Raw genomic sequence first — 20,185 nt, forward strand, 5'->3', positions numbered from 1 at the left:
TGGGTCTGTTATTAATTCTGCAAGTCCCTTGGCTATAAAAGGAGTTAATTACAGTCCATGACCTATAATATTTTCAGCCTCAGAATTTTACAATTCTGTTATATTTTCCTCTTTTCAAAGAAAAGTGGTTAGTTTTAAAATCTTTGTTAAAGAATCCACTCATCTGTAACAGATAAGTCTCACAGGAAAATTACTTTGATTTCTAGATTAATAAATATGGTGTAGTCAGTGAGGCCCTACTGCTTTGAATTAACGTGTCAAAAGAAAGCAAGAAGATAGAAAGGAGAGACTGGTGATACTGAACATAGGCGTGGTCATCCATGTTCAATTAGATACCAATGATGTAGCTACTATTGAGTGACTTTTAGGTAGTCTTAATCTTAAAAACTCACAATTACTTAAAAAGAGACATGGGTTGCCCCTCTAGCTAGGTTATTATTATAATCATTGAAAAAAGTTTAAAATTGAAAACTGAGCAAAATCAAAGTATATGATTATCTTGCTTCCCAACATTGAAGTATTTGGTAGCCTCAATGTGAAGTCCTTTTCATCTGAGCGATTTAAATAGGGAACCTCTTTGAGAGGAAAGGCGTTGTAAATCAGATGGTCACCATTATTTTTAAATTGAAAAAACGTAAGCGCAGTGAAAACTTATAAACCCATTTTGAAATTCTTGAAAATGATGGCTCCTTTCCTCCTATGCAGGTTCGACAGTGGGAGTGGTTTGTGCCATGGATAGGGATGAGCCAGATACGCTGCACACGCTCCTGAAATACAGCATTTTGGAGCAGACACCGAGATCACCCGGGTTCTTCTCTGTGCACCCCAGGAAAGGTGTCATCACCTTAGCTTCACACTCTCTGGACAGAGAGGTACCTTCCATACTGTCTAAAACATCATTTTACTGGCGGTCGTAAGAAACCCCCACCAATATAATTTGCTGTCGTGCAGATTAAGTATGTCTGATTTTGTTTGGGCAAATGACAATGAAGAAGAATCCTGGGAATTTTATCCATTTTTGTATAATTTTCTGTATATCAATCAATATACGAAGATACATCAAGGAATAGAAATATAGACCAGTTGGTGTTTAAAAGGAGTAAGGTAGCAAATAAGATTTTTCAAATGAAGATTATTGTAAAATATTATTTCAAAAAAATTATTATTTAATTTCTTGTCGGTGGCTAGTTGAGTCCAGATAAGTATAGCTTTAATTTTCATGTGGATCAATTAGTTTTGCTTGCTCCAAGAGTGTCATACTCTGATCCCTATACAGTATTTATAGGCATTTGAGTTTTTATTAAGAGTAAATTGATAGGAAATATAAAGTTTGTGAATAATTAAAACCCTGCAGTCCCTCTGTGTGGTGTTAGTAGTAGTAGCAGTATATTGTCATGTGTATGCATGTCACTTATATTCAAATTTTTATGCATAATTATATTTAGTATTCATATACCTTTGTTTGACTAGATGGATGTTAAATTCAATCTATAGAGGATAAATGTGACCAGAAAATAGACAGAATCTTCTGTTACTGTTCTCTGCATTTTGTCAGCCTGTATTTAGCTCGGTCAAGTATGATTGCCTGAGGTAGATGAATCAACTTCATAAGCACAAAGGAGTTTTTTTTAGTTCCAAACACTTCAGTGATTCCCCCTGCAGCTAGAATAACACAAATAGAGGGGTCGATATGTCTGGGGGAATTACTTTAAGACAAATCAATGGGATTTGGTTCCATAGAGTAAGAGAGAGGTGGTTGGATCCTGTATAACGAAATCAAAAAGAAGTGCAGGCGTTTTCATTATTGTGGATGTTCCATGTGATTAAACACATAGTGGCAGAATAAATAAGTTCAAATGGAGGCACATGAATGTGGTTTTACATCTGTGGACTTTGCAAAGATGATACGGCATTTAAATCACTGCAAGGCATTGCTTTCATAGTTCAAAGGGTCTTAAGTCTGAGAGAGAAACTTGGCATAAGCGGAATAAGGTTAAACAGCTTGTAAGATAAAGATATGCGGTCAAACCAAGGTCTGCCTGCCAAGTGGGGGAAAACAAAAAATCTATAGGCATTTTGTGGAGCACTAAGTAGTACTGAATGTGCTCTGGGATCTAACACAGTAAGTAAAGAAATATACAAGGGAGGTAAGCAGTGAAGTGAGGGGAAGAAAAATAATGGGTTTTGATAGTGTTGGTAAATAGGAAGGGGTGAATGAAAGTAGCAGCTGATATAAAAAAGATAGCTGGGGAAGCCTCATGACTCCATCTCACCATCGGCACAGCTCACAAACTCTGCTTGCCGGAGCCCTTCGTGACTTCCCAATGCCCCACTCAGTGGCTGCTCTTAGGGCCCTGTCTACTGTTGGCACTGATACAAAAAATTCTTCTTCTGATTCAAAATTTCTGTTCTTCTGCCTCTCTGATGTTCCCTTGTTAGTGTTCTTAGCTGAACTTTATTTCTGCATTGTCTGAAATGCTGTTGTTCTTTAGAAATGTATCTTACATTCTTGTCATCCTGTGACTTACTCTGGATAATCTGACTTGATTAATTTCAATCACCACTTTCCAGTATATATGGAAATTCCCTCCTTATCTAGAGTGCTGCATGTACTTCTGAATCGCTTCCCTTAGATTTCCCACAGGCACATAACATTTCAACATTTGTAAAGGGAAAAAAAACCAACAACTCTTGTCTTTCCTCTTCTGAGAACCTGCGTCTCCTGCATTACCTACCTCTATTTGGTTACCTAGATAATTAGGATTCTAGAACCCCATCGTCTGCCCCCTAACAGTCTCTTAACATGTGTATTGAGCTACTAAGTCCTATTTCATTCTAAAGGACCCCCGGTGGTGGAGTGGGTTACATGTTGGGCTGCTAGCCACAAGGCCAGCAGTTCCAACTCATCGGGTGTTCCATGGTAGAAAGATGAGGTTGTCTACCCCTTAAATATGCACAGCCCCAGTAACATGCAGGGGCAGTTCTACCATGTCGTATAGGGTCACAGTGAGTCTGTATTGACTCTCTGACAGAGAATGGACTATTTCATTCAAAACTTGAAGTAACTTCTCCATCAAGCATTTGTTCTTTATTGCTGTAGCCTTAGCTATAGACATACACTGGCATTAAAAATAAATAAATTAAGACTATTGCCCTCAAAAACAGAATCCCCCCCCCATGACTGGTTTCCTTGATTCCAATTCATATCACTACAGACTATGCTTAACTTTTCTTAAATATGCTTTCGAAATCTCAAATATTCTCCTTCTGTGTTTTCCTTTGACCCCCATAAAACCTTTATTGTCGTCACTAAAAGCAGTCAGCTTAGATTCTTTGTATGGGTCTTTTTAAAAAAAGGATTCAGTTTTAAATCCAAACAAAAGTTTCGATGATAATGAAATACGTTCTTTGGTTCCAGGTGGTCGACAAATACACATTGATAATGAAAGTACAAGACATGGATGGTCAGAATTTTGGACTGATGAATACATCAACTTGTCTGATAACAGTAAAAGATGCAAATGACAATGTACCTACTTTCAGACAAAATACTGTGAGTAGAGATGACCAAAATCTACTTTGTTTATTGTCATTTGTTATTTAATCCAGCTGAATAAAATATTCACAACACTGTGAACTGCATGTTTATTGAATAAATATAATTAAAGTTCTAATAGATGACATGGAACCCTCTTTCATTCATACTAGAATTTTCTTTCCTTCTCAGTAAAGTTCAGAGACAGTAGTGTCATCATTTATAATGAGAATTATTTTCTTTAAAAATTAATACTTTTGAAACAGTACTCTTTGTGATGCAGTTTTACAATTATCCTCAAAAATATCTATGAGAAAAAGTATGTTTGGATTGGAAAAATAACATTTTGTATTCTTTTCAAAAGTTCTATGTATTAAGTAATCTTTTAATGAATTCTTTCTCTTTCAGTATGAAGTCTCAGTAGAGGAAAATACATTCAATGTGGAAATTTTACGATTACCTATAGAAGATAAGGATTTAATTAATACTGAGAATTGGAGAGCCAATTTTACCATTTTAAAGGGAAATGAAAAAGGTCATTTCAAAATCAGTACAGACAAAGCAACCAATGAAGGTGTACTCTATGTAATAAAGGTATGATAAGAATGAATAATTGGAAATATAGTAAGTTTTAGTTAATATTTTCATGAACTTTGTTTCCAAGGATGTAAATTACCATGGCAGCGGGCAGCCTCATTTCCTCCCCAGGCTAGTGGGTTTGAACTGCTGACCTTGGAGTGAGTAACCCAATGCATAACCAGCCTTCACTGCCAAGGCTTCTAGGAGCAGCTCACAGCCACCTTGCCAGGCCAGTGCTTAAGACTGTTACTCATAATATGTTTAAAGAAACTTTATTGTTATTATTGTTATGACTTATAATAATTTTGTCTTTCTTTGAAGATAATGGGAATTCCATTGATTTGTAAACTTTTTATTATTTGATAAAATTTTACCTTATCAAAGGTCAACTCTAAAAATCTAGCAGAAGTTTCTCTTCCACGACACTGTAAAAGCATGTCGGGAATCGCTGAACCGAATTTTCTAAAGGGTTAGCACACATTCAACATTTCTCCTTAGGGAGGCAAGTCCATATCAGCACATTGGATGGCGGTCTGGTGACCCAGGGCTTACACGCTCTGCTAACCAAATAGAATCCGCCAGCTGTGACTCAGAAGAAAGATGTGGTGGTCAGCTTGCATACATACTACAGCTTTGAAAGCCCTAGGGGACAATTCTAGCCCGTAGAACAGTTCCACCCTGTCCTATAGGGTCACTCGAGAGGAAACCAACTCAGTGGCAAGGGCTATCCCCGCCCCCCCCCCCCCCCCCCCCCGCGCGCCGCAAATTGTGAACACAGGATTTATGCTGCCCTGTTCTTATTGACAAAAGTTAATTTGCTAATAAGAGATCCCAGTGGAATTTCCCCTGATGCCGATGTACATGTATTTTACTTTAAAGCCACTGAATTATGAAGAAAACCAGAGACTGATCCTGGAGATTGGAGTAAGCAACGAAGCTCCACTTACTAGAGAGACCGTAAGCAGATCTGCCACGAGCAGAGCAGTGGTGACGGTTCGCGTGCAGGATCAGGATGAGGGGCCTGAGTGCCACCCCCCCACCCAGTATGTGCGGATCAGAGAGAACTCGGAGGTCGGGTTGAAGATCAATGGCTATCAGGCATATGATCCAGAAACCAAGAGCGGCAGTGGCCTGAGGTACAAATAAATCTATAGCCACATGCTTATGAATGTGTAGTAATTGTGACTATTAGAGCATTTAATACATTTTCTTTTCATTTTGATTGACAGATATAAAAAATTGCATGATCCTAAAGGGTGGATCAATATTGATGAAAGGTCAGGGTCAATTGTGACTTCCAAAATCCTGGACAGGGAGGCCATGAGTCCCAAAAATGTGGTATACAACATTACAGTCATGGCAATAGACCGAGGTAACAACATTTTCATCTGTTATTTTATAAAGGGGTTGGAGAATAAACTGCAAATTGCCATTGTGATGATTTATTCAAAATATATCATAAGATACAATAGATATTTATTAGGAATATCAATATAAGATTTTGATTATTAGTAATTCTTAGTGTGGTGGGGAAAGAATAGCATAAGTTATTCTTTCCTCTGTAACTGCCAACATTTTTTCGTAATGAGAAACAATCATATTTTGATTCCAAGTCTTTGTGAAATGTGATTGTTTGTCAGTAATAATATCCTGTGTTTGTATTTTATTATCACATATCTTTACACATTGTTTGGCTATAGAATTTCACCATAACCTTGCAAACTATTATTCTCATCTCAAGAAAACAAAACTAGAAAAGGAAGGGCTAAGATTATTTCCAGAATTTTCTTCATGATAGCTGTTCATGAAAATGCCTGCAATGAAAGTGACAACATAAGAAACCCTCTTTACCTTTTAAATCCTTTCATTGCAAAACACATCTGTGACTGAACTTCTCATCATTTTTCTTCTTAAATATTTGACTCTATTTGTAATAAAGCTGTTTTCCTTCCAAAGACGATCTTCATTTTTACATTTATTAAGTATTGTGGATGTGTGTAGTTGTTAAAGTTTATAGTTTCTTGTCTAAGATTATCAGTATTTGGATTCTTTACCCTGTTTGAATAGTGAGATCAAGTATTTTGCCAATTTTTAGATTAATAGAAGCAAATATTTAATTTGAAGAATTGTTTAGTGTTTATCTTTCATTTTAAGTGTTTTCACAATCCACATTACAATCTGGAAGAGAGAATACCAAAGTCAATAGAGTCCTTTAGTATTCTCTAGCCAATTCCTATTTAGTTTTTTTTCTTTTTCTTTCCCATTTAGTTTTTAAATGGTGATGAAAGACCAAGCTCCCTCAATCCCCTAAAACGAATAGTTTTTGGCAAGAAACAGCATGCCTCTATGTCCCATGCACCTTACTCCCTGACCTTGTTCTAGGAGACTTCTTTGTGTTTCTGTGAATGCAGAGGGACATGAGAGGATGGCAACTTCATGATATAGAAGAGGTGAAAAAACAAACAAGGGAGGTGCTGTCAGCCATTCAACAGATGATTTTGAAAAATATTTCCAAAAATGCAATTGCAGATTTGACAAATGTATTAACTGTAATGGAGGGTACTTTGAAGGTGATAAGGTTGTTTTGTAAAAAAAAAAATTAAAATATATAGCTTTGAAAAAATCTGTTTGGGGGAGTGTACCCCTCATATACATCAGAAAGGGTCTAAGAAAAAAAGAAAGAGGTTGGGGTTCAGACATTTACTCATTATTTGCTCTAGACTTGTCAATAGCAGCAATATTTTTTATTGTTTTCAGATACATTCATCTATCTTCTTATTTACCCTTTCCTCACTCAAAACATCAGTTTCTTTCTCTTTTTTGAAGAGATGACCTATTTCTACAGAAGGGAACTGCTTTTTTGATTCAGAAACCAATTCTGAAAGAATTTAAAAAGTACAGTGAGTCTTATTCATCTCTCTTCTAGATGGCAAATCATGTACTGGGACACTTGCCGTGAATATTGAAGATGTGAATGATAATGCGCCAGAGATGGTTCAAAATTATATAACAGTTTGCAAGCCAAAGATGGCCTATACTGATATTTCCGCTGTTGATTCAGATGAAGCTGTCAATGGTCCTCCATTTTCTTTCTCCTTGGCAAATACTTCTCCAGACATCAATAAAATATGGACCCTCAGCCATGTTAACGGTATTTAGTTCAAAACAGTGATTTCTATAGGCTGCAATACCTAACAATCACTCTAGAGCAGATTTATATTGTGTTTTTATTTAACTTACCTAAAGCATGAAGTACAATTGATTCCCATGAGCATACTGGCAAAGCTACCTAAATCTTTATATTTTACAGATATAAAATGGGCCAAATGTAGGGCTTTGAACTAAACCTTGGCAGTTCAAACCTACCAGCTACTCCATAGGAGAAAGGGAGAAAGGTGGGACAGTTTGCCCCTGAATGTTTACGGCCTTAGAGATTCTGCGGAGCAGTTCTACGCTGTCCCGTAGAATCGCTCGGAGTCGGGATTGCCTTGACATCAGTGAATCTCATTGTGGGTTGGTGTGAAATTACATAAGTTTTATAAAAAATGTCCACTGGTGGTGCACATGATTAAACATTCAACTGTTAATTGAAAGATGGTAGGTGCCTTAAATAAAAGGCCTGGAGACCAACTTCTAAAAAAATCAGTCACTGTCAACCTGTTGGAGTCCAATTCTATTCTGGCTTCAATGGGGTCATCCCGAGTCCAAATTAATTTATTTTTAATATAAGAGAGAAATCATGATTTTTTATGAAGGCAAGATATATATTTAGAGCAACCACAAAAAAGCTTTGTAAAAAGTTGACAGGTAATCATCGATGCAAAAGTTTGCATGGTATTTTTTAAAAGTAACTTCAGTGAAGCAAATATGAAACAGGTGGGCAGTTTAAATTGTATCATAGGAAGTAGTAGAAATGAGGAATTTGGTTGTCAGTCACACACTCTGATACCTTGTAAGGGAACATGGGAGATGGACCCAAACCAAAGAACCAAATCAAATCCATTGTAAGGCAGTCAGTTCAACTCACGAGCCCCTTTAGGAAGCTGGAGCCTCCCGTGCCAGCCTCCTCTGACAATGTGTGCTGGCGGGATGCGTTAGAGTATTTTATATTTATGCCATAAACCACTCAGTTTAAATGTTAGTATGTCAGGCTCTTTAGGGAACTGAACTTCTGTGTATGCTATCCCTTCTGCCTAGAGTACCGCCTTTCCCATTGTGTCGCCTGACGGGACCCTATCATCTCTGTGAGCGTCTGTTCTCTACTAGGCCCTGGCTGCATTCTGAGGCTATGCAGAACCAGTTGCCATTGAGCCGACTACAACTCATCAGGGACTCATGTCTGTTAGAACCGACTGATACTTTATAGGATTTTCAGCAATTGATTTTTTAAAAAATTAGTTTGCCAGACCTTTCTTTCTAGGCACCTCTGGGCTGACTCAAACTTCCATCTTTCAATTAACATGTAGGTTCGAGAACAATTGACACCGCCCACCAACTCCTAAGGAAGGAGGTCTGTGTGTCTGTGGCAGCAACTGGCTTGTTGGCAGATGCTCATTGCTCAGCAGACAAAGCAAGGGAAGAAGCGCCCACCTTTAGATGTCACTGTGGCTGTAGCATTCCACGAAAGGACCTTGCAGTCCGATGAGCCCTGTATTACACTCTAGAGAGCTGTTAAATCTTTTGACTACACTGTTCAGTGAGGGTCTTACCAGGTGGTTGATGGTGCACCCCTCTACATGGTTAAACCATTAGGGGTTCATTTGTTCATTGGAGCTGTGCTCTGGCCAGTACCAGGCAAGCTGTCAAGACAGAAATTAAAAAACTTCAGATGAAAGAAGTTACTTACTGTAATGTTAAAGAAGTTGTAAAAAATACTTCATATCTTCTGTGATCAAGTTAAGGATAAAGCTTTTGGACTAGAGCTCAGCTGAGTTGGTGAAATAACTGAAAGCAGGCATAAGATTGTCCCAAAAGACATGAGAAGCAGAGAAATATGCTTATGAATTTGCTTAGGAAAGAAGGTGAGTCTGTCAGATGATCATACCTTGTCACATTTACTTCAGCATGTGCTTTATTTATTTTAAAAAAGTATAGTCCTATGTAAATTATTTAACTTTGTGAATTATTACATGTGCACTAAACAATTTTCATTCTTAAAATTTTGTCTTGTTAAACACATGCACACACACACACACATGACAGATCTGAGTCCAGTTCTTATGCTCAAATTTGTGAAGCATTTCCACAAAATGACCTTCCCATAATTTTATTATGTTATCTTTGACATTGTATTACTGTCATCTGTTTACCTTTTTTTTCCAACACATGAAGGTTGTTTTTTTTGTTTAGAACATTTGCCATTTATCTTGGTGTTTTTGATACCAGCACCTAACTCAGTGCTTAGCAGATATAAATGGCTTGATAAAGGTTTGTTTCATCAGTAAGGGATTAATACATGTGCATGACAGAAAGCCCATCACAACGGCAATAATCCAGTGGTGCTAGAGCTTAGAAGATTTTCCTAGGGATGCCAGGAATTGGGGTGGGGCAAGGGTGGATAGCATCTGATGGTGGAGGCCTTACATCTTAGAGGGAGAGTGAGCTTTGTAGTTGGGGGTGTGTGCAAGTAAGGCAGAAACATAACTAACTTTACATCTAATATAAGAAGCATCGGCAGTTAGAAGAGGAGAGAGTTGAGTGCCAGGGGAGACATAAGTCTGCGGCACATCTATGAACGAATGAGGCATAACTATGTCCTGCCCTCAGCTTATGGTTTTGAAAGAGAAGAAGGGCTTGGAGGGTGATGGGAAATGTGCTCAGTCTCTGGTGAAAAGGTCATTGGTGATTTGACTTTACTCCGAAATGTTTTGGAAGAAAGGTCTGGCAATATACCTCTGAGAAATCAACCATTAACAACTCTGTAGAACACAATTCTGCCCTGACACACGGCATTGCAATGAGTTGGGACTGATGTGACAGCTACTGACACTGCTTATTCTAGACATTTCTGATCCTCATGGGTCCCACGTAGGTCTCAGTGGTAGTTCACATTCCCGTGCGGATCTCTCTACTCTGAGGGACCCAGTACAGCTGGAGTCTTTGACGTGATTACATGCCTTTTATTATTGATTATAGCTATTCCTGTCCATTTGTGCAAGGCTTGTTAGGAATTATAGACGACTTCTGGGATATACATTATGCTATTTTTCATTTCACTTAATCCATTGAGAAAGTTTCAGATTGATGTCTTTGCCACTGAGAGTCTGTGAAGCTTTTGGTCCCTCGATGGTTAAGACCAATAAAATATGCTATCCAGCCTATTGGGAAAAAAAACAAAACAAAACAGCGGTTGACAAAAGGTATTGTTAATGAGACAGACATATCTGTTGTTGTGTAAGCCTTATTACTTAGCTTAGCAGGCATTAGTAAGTTTTACAATTGCTTCCAGAGGGAAGGCATTAGTCATGAAAGGGCTGTTGTGTCTTGAAAAAGGACATGATCTGTAAGGATAATGGGAAGACCCTAGAAAGGAGAAGGATGGGCATGTGTAGTTGGGACATCCTTTGTGTGTGCTTTCAGTGTTAAGTCTTTATGCGTAACACAAAGAGTTACTGCAGCCAAGGGCTTGTAGTGTTAAGAGCCAGCCTAGCATCATTTGTTTGTAAAGCTACGGGAATATTGCTGAAATACTACTAGGTCACTCCAAAGTCAAGTAAATCCTTCTCTTTCTTCTAACAGCTTATAATGAATTTCATTCATATAAGATAGTTTCAGTGTTTGAAAAGAATGAAGGCAATCCTCCATTTATATTCACTCCAATGTTGCAGGCTTTGAAGAAGGGTGGAAAGCAAGTCCCAAGGGCGGAATCACTGATCAGTAAAACTATTGCCTTTCCTTTTTTCAGATACAGCTGCCCGTCTTTCATATCGGAGTAATGCTTACTTTCAAGAATATGATGTTCCGATTATAGTAAAAGATAGAGCAGGCCAATCTGCAACAAGAACCGTGAGGATTAATCTATGTGATTGTGTTCATCCAACTCAATGCCGCGCAGCTTCAAGGAGTGGAGGAGTGCGACTTGGCCCGTGGGCAATCCTGGCAATATTACTGGGTGTAGCATTGTTATGTTGTAAGTCCTTTACCTACTTGAAGTGGAAATGTAGATAAAAGAACCAAGAGTTTTTTAAAAAATGTCCTTAAAAGTAATCTTGCCCAACCATCTGTCAAGTTTCGAATCCCCTTTACAATCTTTTTTTTGTATTATTACCTGAGTTCTGAATGAATATTTTCTCAGAGGGAAATAGATCATTCTTGAGATAAATATTTAATTTTTGGAAAGAACCATTGAAAATGTCTTAGTATGGACCACATCAGCCATTGGACAGCTGTCCTTTTTTTTGGTCCTACTGCTACTTTTTCTATGGCCAAGTAGAACAGTCTAAGATGTCTTTCATAAGAAAGTTCTTGAAAAAAAAAACACACTTTTATTTCATACTTTCCCCTCAGATTTAAGCCACATTCATTTCTATTCACACCTTCAAGTGCATTTCATTGTTTTTCATTTACTTTCTATTAAGAGTGATATTTAAGAGTTTAGACTCCAGAGTCAGAGCTTTTGGGTCCCTGCCTTAATCCCATCACTTGTGCTTCAGTGAGTTCATCTGTAGAAACAGAGATACCTAGTGGCAATGTGATTACACCTTAGACTGCTAACCTCCAGGTCAGTAGTTCAAAACCACCAGCTTCTCCCCAAGAGAAGATGAACTTTTCTACCCTGGTAGAAAGTTGTAATCTCGGGATCCCACAGGGGCAGTTCTACCCTCTCTGATAGGGTCCTTCTTAGTTAGAGGGGAGGGGACTTGATGGCAGTGAGTTTGCTTTTTTCATAGTAATATACTTTATGGTATAGCACTAAAGATGAAATGGGTTAGAGTATGTGAAGAGCTTATAATAGTTTATGATGAGTTTCCAATAAGTGTTCATTATTACTCACCAGTTGGAGTATTCATTATTCAATATTGGAGTACTAAATACGTGTTCATTATTACTCACCAGGGGGCAGTCAGTGCAAAGACCCTAAGTTGGGAATGTGTCTGGAGAAACTAAGGAATGGCTGGAAGGCCATTGTGAGCAGAGGAGAGTAGATGTTCGGGAGAAGACCGGGAAGCCAAACAAGAAAGATAAGAAGGGGCCACAGAAAGTAGGCAGATGTTGGCACACATTTTTCTGTAAATGATAAGATAGCATTGTAAGCGTAGTCAGTCTCTGCTGTAACTAATCAATTCTCTGAGGTATAAATAGTCCTAGAAATTATGTAACTAGCAGGTGTGGCTGTGTTCCAGTAAAATTCTATTTATGGACACTGAAATTTGAATCTCATATAACTTTCAGAAGAATATGCCACCCAATATTCTTTTGTTTCATTTTAGCTACTTACAAATGCAAAATATTCAATTCATAGGGCATACAGAGGGAAGTGATGGGTTGGTCTGCAGTCACAGTTTGCTCATCTCTGATGTAGAGTTTTGCACACCACAGCAAATTGTGTGAAAGTCTTTTTCTTAATGTCTGCTTTTATTAAAAATATTTTATTGTTTTTTGTCTTTGGTTTTCACATACAATTTAATTCACAATTTGAAATATTTTAGCATAATGGGCAAGATCCCTAGAGATGTAGTCTAAACCCATTCCAAATGTGAACATCTAGGCCAAATTATGATCTCCTCATTTGAAAGGCCAAGGTAGTTCATGGGAAGACATATATTAGTTTTCTTCTAAACTTTAATGAATAAGAAATAGAAGACGGTTATTTTATTCTGTGTGCAGTAAACTTCTATTTTTTAATTAAATCTAGGTGTATTGCTAACTTTGGTATGTGGAGTTGTTGGTACCAGAAAAGATAAACGTTTTCCTGAAGATTTAGCACAGCAGAACTTAATTATATCAAACACGGAAGCCCCTGGAGATGATAGGGTGGTAAGTAGTGTATTTTAAAGTGCTTATTGGTTATATTAAATGGCTATTAGTTAGAAGTCTCCTAACGTCTTTAATTTTTCCCTTTCAAGAAGTTGCTTGGCACTCAAGGGGCAAATTCATGTTTTCAATTGGGCCAGATTTTGTAGGCACAAGTGCTCCTGCCTGCCAACATGAAAATATTTATATGGTGGCTTTTGTTAAATTTCTTAAAATGTGCTTATTCTTTTAGGTGTATTTTTCCACTTTATTGTTATGACTTCATACTCATCTTTGAACATTATCAATTTCTATAATAATCTATTTTTAATCTGGACTGAGACCTGCAGTGATTCTTTCTAGATCTCATTGGCTTATGTAACTCTTTCACCATGTGTAACAGAAAGAACAACCTTGCTGAAAGCTCCAAGCAATAGGTGGTAGAACAGAAGGAGTTGGAATACATCAGATTGTTGCCACTCTTTCTCCTGATAGAGTTCTGAACCAGCTCTTTAGGGGCTTGGCACTATACTGGTTGTAGGAAATACATACGAACATAAATACAAGCCATGCTGTTTGCCTCAGAGAGAGTTCAGTTTATGTCTGGGAAATGGATCCTTTCCTGGGGATAGAATCTCTCGTCACTTATGGAAAAGATGAAATAGGAAAATAACAGTAAACCTTGAGCCCCAAAATGATAGAGTGCTGTCAGACTGTAAGGCTACTCCTGCTGCCTGGCTCAAGCAGGCAGAGCTACTGAAAGAGGAAGAGCCTGGTCTATAATGTAAAGAAGAAGGAGGCTTCAGAAGAGAAGAAATGGTGGGAATGAGTAAAGGAGAGGAAAGCAGCCTAAACACGGAAAGGAGATGACAGTGCTCAGGGCAAGTACGTGGACTCAGAATGGAAGAAACCACATTCTGGCATAGGGGCTCGACACAAAAGGTAGACCTAGAGGGACAGGGCCTAGAAGAGGGGTGGGAGGGAACATAGCCTTCCTATGTGCCTAAGGATTTTGGATTTATCCACTTGAACAAGGAGGGAAAGTGGAGACTTTTCTTCTGGGAGGGGGGTTTGAGCAGTGTGTAACCGAGTTGGTAGAGTGAGCAATCAGAATAGGAAGACATTCCGAGTGAGGAGGATGACGGATTAGGATCTTTTGATGTTTTATTCATTAATAATGAAAGTTGGAAAAAATATAAATAGTAAAACTTTATACTATATGTATTATATATATTTAAACACAATTTAATGTTATATATAATATATAAATAAATGGATATAAATATATGATTATGTACTTATATATCATACACCATCTATATTAGATATAGATACATTTCCATGGAGTTTACTGTAGCAGCAACCTAAACAAAATCATGTAGGGTAGCACTGCCACCAAATGGCTACTTTTCATTTTTCTTTTTTGATATCTTTTTCTATGGCAATAAGATGATATGCATGATTTTTGTAGCAATATTTCACGATGAAGAAGCCATCTGGACTCAAAATATCTTCCAGACTAGAGACACTGCACAGTAATAGAAAAATGTCTAAATGTTTACAAAATGATACATTAAATTTGATTTTAATGGAGGTTCTTGTAACAAAAGTTGAGTTTTATAATTAGAATTGCGATAATGAAGTTACCAATATAACTAAGCATCTGATCTATGGTTGGGGTGAAGTCACAGAACTAAGTCAATATTTAACTAACTATTATTCATTAAAAAATTCCTTTTGGTCTTAGCCCTCCTCTGGTTCTCTCCATTTTTCTTCCTTGAGGCAATTTGAATTTTTTTGGACTTTATTCCCTGTCACTCAGCCCTCCTTGAACTTCTCAGAATCAATCAGTGGTCACCGTTTTACTCGACTAAAGTACGCATGCATCTGATTTCAGCAGCAGAATGGTTCGAAGGCTGTTGGTTTTGCTGTTGTTGGCTCTCTGCATGATTTCTGAGCTCTGTTTCCTTTGTTCTAGTAGCTCTGTGTCTCTTCTGCTCTATTAACGACATGATCTTTCATAATTCTGTTTCTGTTACCTACATGATATTTCTTGCAGCTTTATTTTCAGCTTTTGGTGTGACTTAGGCTATAGATTTTCCTGGGTGACCTGAGCTGCCACTATACCTGTGTCCTTGTGATTCTAGCATTCTCTCTCCAATTCAGATCCCTCATGAGATTCTCATATTTGTATATTTAGTCACACATTTAGTCACTCGACATCTTAGTTACTCCAAACCTTTTTCAAGTTCACTGTTTGCAAAATTGAATTGTTCATCCACAAACAAGTCTGTCTTCCCTTCCCTTGTTTAAGGAAGCGCAGCGTCTGTTGGTGTGTAGTTGGCTACACATTAAGCTGCTAAGCGCAAGCTCAGTGGTTTGAAATCACCAATTGTTCCAGGGGAGAAAAATGAGACTCCCTGAAAGATCTAACGTCTCGAAAGCCAAAGGGGCAGTTCTCAGTGAGTGAGTATCATCTACCTGGGCTGCTAGCCTCAAGACCGGTGGTTGAGACTCACCAACCATTAACTGACAAATGAGAGTGTTTGCTTCTATAAAGACTTAGAGTCTTGAAACTCTTAAGGATTAGATTCACTTTGTCCTATGTAGGGTCACTATGATTTATTCAACTAGATGGCAGTGGGTATCACCTACCTGAATCGCCCAAGCGGAATACATAGGAATGATTCCTGATCCCTATCTCTGCTGTCTCATCCACCCAGACTCTGGGAACCGAGGCATCCAGTCCGGCTCCTCCTTTCATTTGCCCGTTTCCACCTTCATCTAGGTCTTTGTTGTTTCTCACCTAGAATAACTTAATCTCCACCCTTCTGACCTCCATGGCTCTAAACGTGTCTCCGCCTTATCTGTCTTCCACCTCATTGCTGAGAACCCTGTTTTGTAAATGTATTTGCCTCTGTTAAAATCCTCCAGGGAGCCTGCATGAGCTCTAAGCTGAAGTCTAGGTTTTGCAGCATGCCCTCTGCATCCCCTGGCCTCCTATAGGCTGTCCAGCGTTGGATGTGCTCTCTGTCCCTCTGTCTCTTGGAATACTATGCCCTAGCGATCCTCAAAAGGCATTTGGATTTGGTGAACTGTATGTGTCTCATTAGTGTGGTCTCCAGATCCGTACATGGGCGGTGTCATTTCTCCTCTGGCTCGGGGGCTTTCATCCCTCAATTCAGAGATGTCCTTGTCCGCTCCACTTGATCTCTCTGGGTTTTAATTGTAATACTCTCTTCCTCTGAGCGTCTCTAACATATTTAGGCATACTTGTGTATCAGAGGAGTAGTCCTGGTGGTCTAGTGGGTGACATATTGGACTGCAAATCACAGGTTCGGCAGTTTGAGACCACGGCTGCTTGGCATAAGAAAGAAGACTTTCTACTTTTATACAGATCCAGTCTCAGAAACCCACCAGGGCAATTCTGTCCTGCCCTATGGAGCCACTATGAGTTAGAGTCAACTTGATGTCAGGGGGTTGATAGCTATAGCAGAGAATTATACTTTTTAAAAATGATTATTTCTTTTTCTGCCATATTGTACCAGGAGCTTCTTGAAGCCACCACGGAGAGGCCACAAGCTAACATATTCTTGCACCCCTAGACTAGGCACCTAACTGGCAACTGATAAATGCCTGCTGAGTGAGCAAATGAGCACAAAAAAAGGCAACACTCTCTCTCTTACCTTCTTGTGACTTTACCTGCAATCTGCGTTCTCCCATCCCATGCGGTCTTGTATTCTTCCAGTGTTCTGCCAACGGATTTATGACCCAGAGTGTGAACAACTCTAGCCAGGGCTTTTGTGGCACCCTGGGATCGGGAGTCAAACCTGGCGGGCAGGAAACCTTTGAGATGACCAAAGGAGGACACCAGACGCTGGACTCCTGCCGCGGGGGAGGACACCACCACACGCTGGGTTCCTGCAGGGGCGGCCACTTGGAGGTGGACAACTGCAGATACGTTTACTCGGACTGGCATAACTTCACACAGCCCCGGCTCGGTGACGTGAGTGTCCCTAAGTGTCCTGGGTCCCAGATGTCGATGTTGAAGTGAGAACCGTAGGAAATGGAAGCGTGCGGAGGTTTTCAGACACCCCCTTGCTCGCTCGCCTTCAAAGTGCTCTCTCATGCTGGGTCTTTACCTTTCTCTCCGTGTGCCTGCCCCCCACCCCCACCCCACCCCGCCCAACCCCCGCAGTGTACTTTGTTACCTGCTTTAATTTAAACAAGATTTTATACCAGCTGTGCTATTTCACTTAATTTCGAAAATCCCACAAAATCAGCTGCTTCTAATATCCCTCATTAAAGCCACAATTTTTTTTCCAGGTGTGTGCTTACCTTGTAATTCTGCAGATAGAAGAAAAAACAGGAAGACTTTTTTCATTTCTCACAATCATAACATTTCCCAGACCAAATCTGCATTTCTATGGGAGAACACAAGCATTGATAAACAATGTAGGGTGCAGATGAAGTAATATGGTCCCTATGATTTATCTTAATGGCTAAAGCACCATGCAAATACAAAGTGTTTTGATTCCCAGGAGAGCGAGAATGTGAATGAAGGAGGAATTCCGTGATGAACTGTCCATCCTGGGAACATGTTAAAATTCCTTGGGACACTTTTAAAGGAAAACGTGCCTTTGTCACATCCTGGATAAATTCGGATTCTATTAGCCAATTAACACCTTGTCAAGTCATTTCAGTGTGTCATTAAGATAGACAACAGCTGGATGAAATACCTTGTGGGCGTAAACTTTCCACCTCTTTTTTTTAAATTAATAAATCTTTTTATTGGGGCTCATGCAACTCTTATCACAATCCATACATACATCAATTGAGTAAAGCACCCTTATACATTCATTGCCCTCATCATAGTCAAAATTCGCCTTCCACTTGGGTTCCTGGAATCAGCTCGGTTTCCTTTTTTTCCCTCCCCCTCCCTCCCTGTTGCCCCCTACCCGCTGCACCCTTAATAGTTTATAAATAATTGTTTTATATTATTTTACACTGCCCTGCGTCTCCCCTCACCCACCTTCCCATTGCCCATCACCCAGAGAGGAGATTACACATAGATCCCCAAGATCGGTTCTCCCTTTCTACACCCCTTCCCTCCCTGTGTCGCCACTTTCCACCTCTTTTATCAGAGGATACCAATGACCTGGGAGCACAAACACTGGACCAGAAGTTCTGAGTCTTCTCGTGGAACACTGGCTCACCACCAGCTGTCCAGTCACTTCTGACTGATGGTGCTCCCATGTGTGTCAGCAGAGAATGCTGCCCCTTGGGGAGGGTTTACGACGGCTGAAGGTGTAGACATGGATCTGCAGATCCTCATTCAACTTCTCTCTACCTGGATTTGAACTTTTAATCTTTCCATTAGCGGTGAGTCTGTTGCCTGTTGGTGCTACTCAGGAATTGATAGGACTATAGATGGGCAATATTCTCTGATACCGCTGTAGTGTATCCAATGTCCCTAATGCACATTTTTGTCAAATTTATATGGTTACCTTTTCTTGGTTCTAGACAGTCAATTTTCATCAGGTTGTGAAGGAGAGAAGCTAAAGAAACATTCACATGAGTGCTTTTAATTCACATCAAGTATTGAGATATGAGGTATAAGAAATCCTGGAGAAATAGATCTGATCATGTAAGCCAAGCCAATGAAGAGTGAGCACGGGTGTGAGGGAAGCGAGGAGGCACAAGGATTGGCCAGGTTACAACGAGGCCCAGGGTTGACAACCAATGAAGGGATATGGAGCTGAATGTTTGGTTTCTCCATTATAAATCCCAAAGTTTACAATGCGGCTCAGGGGTTTTTTTTTTGGAGGGGTTTTAATGTCACTGATTTCTGTGTGTGTGTGTGTGTGTGTGTGTCTCCATACTTTCTAATGTTTTGATTATCTTAGAAACTTAATTCTAAAACCAATTTAGTAATTCCTCCCCACTTTATAACTGCATTCTACTACCAGTAGAAAAAACAAAACATGATAATAATATTGATTTCCATTCATTGTACATTTACTATGTGTTTGACGTATTGAGCCTCCTATTGACCCTGTGTAACAGCTGTGAGTTAGAATTGACTTGATGGCAGTGAGTGAAGGCATAAGAAGAATATTTTCGTCCATTGTCATTACAACATTTAATTTCCAGATTAACCCTGTAAATTGGTTATTCTTTGTATTTCCATTTTATAGGTGAGGAAAACAAAACTGAAAAACATTTAATAACTTTCCCAAAGATGTATAATTGGTAGAGCCAAAGCTATGACCCAACACCCTGACTGACATCCCACCCCTAATTCATATTCAGCAGATGTATACATTGTATCCATTTTGCTGACTAACCTACTCCCTAGATATAGAATTTAGGCATAAGCATTTAGTGACCACTAAAAGATACTGAAAAATAAACTTTATGTATATAATTTTTATTTGTATGTATTACTAAAGGCATAAAATACACTGACTTTATGGTATGGTTGTGACATAGACCAATTCTGTGCATTTTTTGTGTGTAGGAATCCATTAGAGGACACACTGATTAAAAATTAAACCTAAAAGGTAAATAAAAATAAATTTTATGTTCATACATTTATGTGTAGTTAAAACAATAATACAATCCATTTTTTATTTCACAGAAATTACATCTATATAATCAGAATGAAGACAACATTCGGTCTGCAGATTATGTGCTTCCTTACAACTACGAAGGGAGGGGGTCTCCAGCAGGATCTGTCGGTTGCTGCAGTGAAAAGCAGGAAGAGGAGGGACTTGACTTTTTAAATAATTTGGAACCCAAATTTACTGCTCTAGCAGAAGCGTGCATGAAAAGATAATGTGACCACGCTGCGATTACACATGTATTCCTTAGAAATTTTAGAGGCTTTTCATATGGAGGTGTTTTAAAATGCATTTTGTACACACACACACATTCATTTTACATAGCGTATGCATTTAAAAAATTTTTGAATGATGCTGTTTATCAATTTGTATCTTTAAAGCAATTTGTTGCTTATATTTTTCAAGATGCACAAAATATTAAAGTATATTTCGGCTTCTTTACTGCTGCCTACATAGACAATGAGCAAATCCCATCATTTGTAATGTTGGAATTGAG

At 38.8% G+C, this 20,185-nt stretch overlaps 1 protein-coding gene and 1 pseudogene across 2 annotated transcripts in view; both read left to right on the plus strand.

Moving 5' to 3' along the window:
- Nucleotides 1-19,904, plus strand: part of DSC3 (desmocollin 3) — a 38,199-nt gene extending 18,295 nt beyond the window's left edge. For both annotated transcript variants that reach the window (XM_075532633.1, XM_075532632.1), the window contains 10 exons: nucleotides 706-872; nucleotides 3,419-3,553; nucleotides 3,944-4,129; nucleotides 4,994-5,250; nucleotides 5,344-5,486; nucleotides 7,041-7,265; nucleotides 11,019-11,243; nucleotides 12,969-13,090; nucleotides 16,815-17,072; nucleotides 19,707-19,904. In XM_075532633.1, the coding sequence (XP_075388748.1) occupies nucleotides 706-872; nucleotides 3,419-3,553; nucleotides 3,944-4,129; nucleotides 4,994-5,250; nucleotides 5,344-5,486; nucleotides 7,041-7,265; nucleotides 11,019-11,243; nucleotides 12,969-13,090; nucleotides 16,815-17,072; nucleotides 19,707-19,904 (1,916 nt within the window). The remainder of the gene's footprint in view (nucleotides 1-705; nucleotides 873-3,418; nucleotides 3,554-3,943; nucleotides 4,130-4,993; nucleotides 5,251-5,343; nucleotides 5,487-7,040; nucleotides 7,266-11,018; nucleotides 11,244-12,968; nucleotides 13,091-16,814; nucleotides 17,073-19,706) is intronic.
- LOC142428032 (proteasome subunit alpha type-3 pseudogene) lies at nucleotides 8,204-9,117 on the plus strand (annotated as a pseudogene).
- Nucleotides 19,905-20,185: the final 281 nt, after the last annotated feature.

The sequence above is a fragment of the Tenrec ecaudatus genome, chromosome 15 (assembly GCF_050624435.1).
Source record: "Tenrec ecaudatus isolate mTenEca1 chromosome 15, mTenEca1.hap1, whole genome shotgun sequence".
Taxonomy (NCBI): Eukaryota; Metazoa; Chordata; class Mammalia; order Afrosoricida; family Tenrecidae; genus Tenrec; species Tenrec ecaudatus.